Genomic DNA, 4535 nt, shown 5'->3' on the forward strand with positions numbered 1-4535 from the left:
AAAAATGCCAAATCATTGTACATGTTTAAGAGATTGTTAAAGACTGGATTTTTGAAGAAGTATGACATAGCATAAAGTGAGCTCATATTAACGTTATTATATTGACATAGACGACTGACATTGTTTTTTTTTTTTTGTTGTTGTTGCAGAAGATAACCATTTTTTTCCCCTTGTTTTGATTCAGAGTTGAGAAAAAAGGGGCAGATATTATAAGATTTTTTTCTTCTTTCTGCTGCCTTTCATTTCATTTTGTTTTAAAACTTCAGATGTATCTTTGAGATGTATTTTTTAGTATACCAAAACATGTGTTAGATTGTTTGTTTTTTTTGTACTAAATGAAATGAATGAATAAAAATAAAAATAAAAAAATAAAAAATATCTTATTCTATAATATGATAATGTATGTTTGCAGTGAATTTGATTCTTTACGACGACTGGAACAGGTTTCTGTCCCTCTTTCAATTATGAATGAATGAAAAATGTCAAAAGTAGTATGTTCTAAAACACATTTTGCACAATATGAAATATTAAGAATAAAACTTTTATTTCAATATTTGTGTGTAAGCATAAGGAAAGAAAACAAAAATCCCTTTAGCCTTTACAGAAAAAACAACTAAAGCAAAGAAATCAATCGAAGCACATGACACACATTAATCAATACTTATGTAATGGAGAAAAGTTAATCTAAGTAACAAACCAGCATCTTGAAAGAAATGCTTCACTCTAAACTGAAGCTTTATCTTCAGTTTAGAGTTCGTCTCGGCCCTCGTTTTTCCCAGATCGTGCCTCTGCGTTAATATTCGCAGAAGCCCTGATTGCAGATTTTATAGATGTTTCGATCCATCCATGAGGGAAGGCCGTGTGTTCGCCAGCAAAATGAATCCGGCCTTCTCTCCTGAACAGCTCGTTGGCGTACTCCAAGTGCTGATACGGAGTGAAGAGAGCGAAAGCCCCCAGGCTGTAAGGATCCAGGCTCCACTTCTTCACCAGAATGCCGGTGCAGAGATCCCGGACGTGATCACCGTGGATCTCAGACAAATCTCTCAGAAGAACCTCCTTCAGCTGCTCATCGCTGGCGCCGAGGAAGAGCAGCGAGTCGTCAGACCAGGTGTAGGAGGCCAGGATGACGCCGATGGTGTGATTGTTTGGGAAGCTGTGGCTCTGGTAGTAGATGAACCGAGAGGGTCGGTCTGTGACGCTCTTTCCCCCTTTGATCCCGTCTTTCTCCCAGAACTTTTCGCTGAACGTCAACGTGATCCTGGTGGCGCTGTCGTAGTGGACCGTCCTCAGGGCCTCCATCTTTTGTACAGAAAGAGGTGGAACGAACTCCATGAAAAGAGCTGCCTTGGCTGTGGTTGTGACCAGGACGGTGTCAGCAAAGACCTTTGTAGGACCGTCTGCCTGATTTCTCCGGTACTGTACAATGACGCCGTCCTCTGATTGGTTGATTAGCTGAACCGCAGAGTTCAGATTAATGGCTTGATTGAGAGGGAGAGCGATGGCATTGGGGAGACTGTCGGTGCCATCAGTCATCTCAAAGTACCTTCATATGTAAGAAAAATGAGCTGCTGTTATTATGCATTCATACTACTAGCATATCATCAGTAATATTAAATGTTGCCTCAGTTTATCTCAGATCCAACAGATTTACAGACAGAACTGCAGTTCTAGTTCTGTGTTTAAATCTTCTTTAGCTGCTTCCTGGCCTCACCTGACGGTGTCGTTTACGTCGGACTGGTCGTAGACCATCTCACTCAGGGCCGTGTACATGAGGCTCTGCTCGTTCAGCAGATCTCCAATCATTCTGATGGCTCCATCACTCAGACGTCCAACTTCTTTCAGATATTCCTGATAAACAAACATGTTTACAACTGTAGTTTGATTTGTGCTTCTAATTCTTTAACTAGAGGCAAATCAGCCTTTACCTCCAGTTTGATCTTATTTAAATGCAGTTTTAGCCACACATTACACCAGAACCTTGTAGCTGTAAATGACTGATGCTGGTACAGGTTGACATGAAAAGCATGTTGTTGTCTGTAATTTATTCCCTACATTGCATCATAACACTTCAGGCAGAAAAACAAGAGTTACTCATATTTCATAGCAGCATTGTCTGTTGATTTATGCCAATTATTAAAACATGCTGTACCTTACCTTTACAGAATAATGGTCATATTTTTGCAGTGTGTACTTGCAGCCGTGTTCTTTAACTTCCATCCTAACCTACAAAAAACAAAATAAATATTTCTTTAACAGTATAAACGTTTAAACTATTAACTTTTAACCCTTCTAGACTGGAACGTGTCACCGACAACACGGCCAAATTTGCAGTACCGTAATTCCGCCACATGTAGCGCTATCTCAAAAATACCAACGGTTTCTGAAAGGGGAGACGTTGCACTTTCCAGCCAATATCGGGTTATTACGGTAATTTCACAGCTGCAGCTGCAGAGAGTGTAATTAATCCGGGGGGCACTCGTTTAATAGACGGTAAATTGCGAAAATAACATGCTGGATTTTGAAAGTTTAGATTGTTATGGATACATGGGTAAATATATCATATCACAGGACATTAAAAGAACTACTTACAATTGAAATAAGGAAGAAATATATAGGCAGACATTTGAAACTTAGGCGTTCCCTGTCCGTTAGTTCCCACTACTGTCTAAGGAACTGCTGAGATAAATCTGAGAAGAACCACATCCATACCTGAGAACATTTTGAAAGTAACAAACTCCAGCTGTTATTCTTTGTCTTCGTTCCACCCTTGTTTTGTTTCCCACTCACCGGAGCCAAAGCCTGTTGCAGCAGTTCCTCGGCTGACTTTCCCGTCTCGTTCTCATACACGTTGTACTGCAGAACGTCTGGGTTTTCTTTCACCTCATAATTCCTTTTCTTCACCCCGTTGACCAGGTAGTATGTGTTGTTGTCATCCATGATGAAATCCCTGAGCTTCACCCCCAGATTATCAGCAAATGTAAGGACAATGCTGTGGAGAAATAATTGTTAGAAATGATGTCAGCTTATGATTTCAGATGTGTTGTTTTCAAACTCAGTCGAGTTCAGATATGAAACTTACCGATGGAAATCTGGGATCCTCATGGCCCCGATTTCTGCTTGCCAGCCCTCCTGGTGATTCCTGTATGTTTCCACTCGTCCGCCAACACGATTGTTAGCTTCTATGATGGTGACCTTTTTTATTAAAAATTACAGAAAGAAAAAATTAATTGTAACATTGTTTGCTAAATGCAGATATTGAGTCTAAAAGCAAACAAATGTTACATCCACCAGAGAGCAGGAGCTTCTTTGTTACACTGAATTTGTCCAAAATGTTCTAATTGTACCTCATGTCCTGCATCCTGGAGGAGTTTTCCTGCCGTCAGGCCGGCCATCCCAGCTCCAACAATAACAACATGATGACTTTTCTGTATCTTTGGGAGGCCGTGTTCTGCTATGCGCAGCAGTTCATCGTAGTCTTTGTCCGTCAAACAGTCGGTCAGTTTATCTTTCAGGCTGGCAGCAGAGGAACAGCTTTGGAGCAGCAGCAGCATCAAGCCAAAGACAACTGGTGACACAAAATGAGAAAGAAAGAGACAATTAAAGCTGTAAAATGTGTTGTAAAGATCACTGATGATTAGATAATACTTCATTAAGTACAGGTAATAAAACCTACTGCCTTTTCTAGAAAGAAAAATAAATTCAGATAGAAGCTCATGTTGTAGAGTTTGAATCGTCTTTCCAGAGATACACTAAAAAATTCACGTTTTAGTTTTTAGAATCTTTAAATGCATGACACCTGCGAGATCAAAAAACAACAATGAAGAATAAATAAATACGAAACCAAGCAAATACTCACATAGAGATGTTTTTACAAGTGATGGATCCATTTTGCTTCCTATCTTTGAAATAATACAAACGTATAAAACTTGTCAGTCAACTGGTTTTGAGTTATTTTCTGTGTTAAATTGTGATTAATTTTAACTGTATCACATGATATGTTAATTTATTTTTCCATTACAGCTGATTCATCTCACCTGAACACTTCTATTGCCTGCAATAAAGTGAAGATATGAAATTGTAAGACAGTAGTTCAATATTTTTACTTTGCTTGTTTTATTATTTTTAATTCATTTTCAAAAACAGTACAAAATAGTGCTTTTCGGCTTTTATATTTTCAACATAACATTTATGATTAAATGTAATTTATGAATCAGTTCTTACCTTGGAGCTGTGTTCTTCAGCAGAAATTCTGCGTTACCTGCGGTGGCGTCGGTCCCTTTATATGTTACGACGTTGGTGAAAATAAGTTGCTTGTCTTGTTTATTATAATCAGTTGGAAAAAAGGAACAAAGGCGTTTCTTTCCTTGGAATCTCAGCTGCCTTTTACTGAAAAAACAAAGAACAGTCACCGTCATGTCACCGTTGTGGTGAAGAGAGAGCTGAGTCAAAAAGCAAAGCTCTTGATTTACCGGTCGATCTGCGTTCCCACCCTCATCTATGGTCATTAGCTTTGGGTCATGACCGAAAGAACGAGA

At 39.1% G+C, this 4535-nt stretch overlaps 1 protein-coding gene across 1 annotated transcript in view; it reads right to left on the bottom strand.

The window, feature by feature from the left end:
- Nucleotides 1-747: 747 nt before the first annotated feature.
- LOC103480937 (L-amino-acid oxidase-like) overlaps nucleotides 748-4535 on the bottom strand; it is a 10817-nt gene continuing 7029 nt past the window's right edge. Inside the window, exons 2-7 of the mRNA XM_008436137.2 lie at nucleotides 3345-3565; nucleotides 3080-3192; nucleotides 2788-2989; nucleotides 2155-2223; nucleotides 1712-1848; nucleotides 748-1543 (exon numbers count right to left, since the gene is read on the bottom strand). Of these exons, the coding sequence (XP_008434359.2) occupies nucleotides 748-1543; nucleotides 1712-1848; nucleotides 2155-2223; nucleotides 2788-2989; nucleotides 3080-3192; nucleotides 3345-3565 (1538 nt within the window). The remainder of the gene's footprint in view (nucleotides 1544-1711; nucleotides 1849-2154; nucleotides 2224-2787; nucleotides 2990-3079; nucleotides 3193-3344; nucleotides 3566-4535) is intronic.

Source organism: Poecilia reticulata, linkage group LG18 (genome assembly GCF_000633615.1).
Source record: "Poecilia reticulata strain Guanapo linkage group LG18, Guppy_female_1.0+MT, whole genome shotgun sequence".
Lineage (NCBI taxonomy): Eukaryota > Metazoa > Chordata > Actinopteri > Cyprinodontiformes > Poeciliidae > Poecilia > Poecilia reticulata.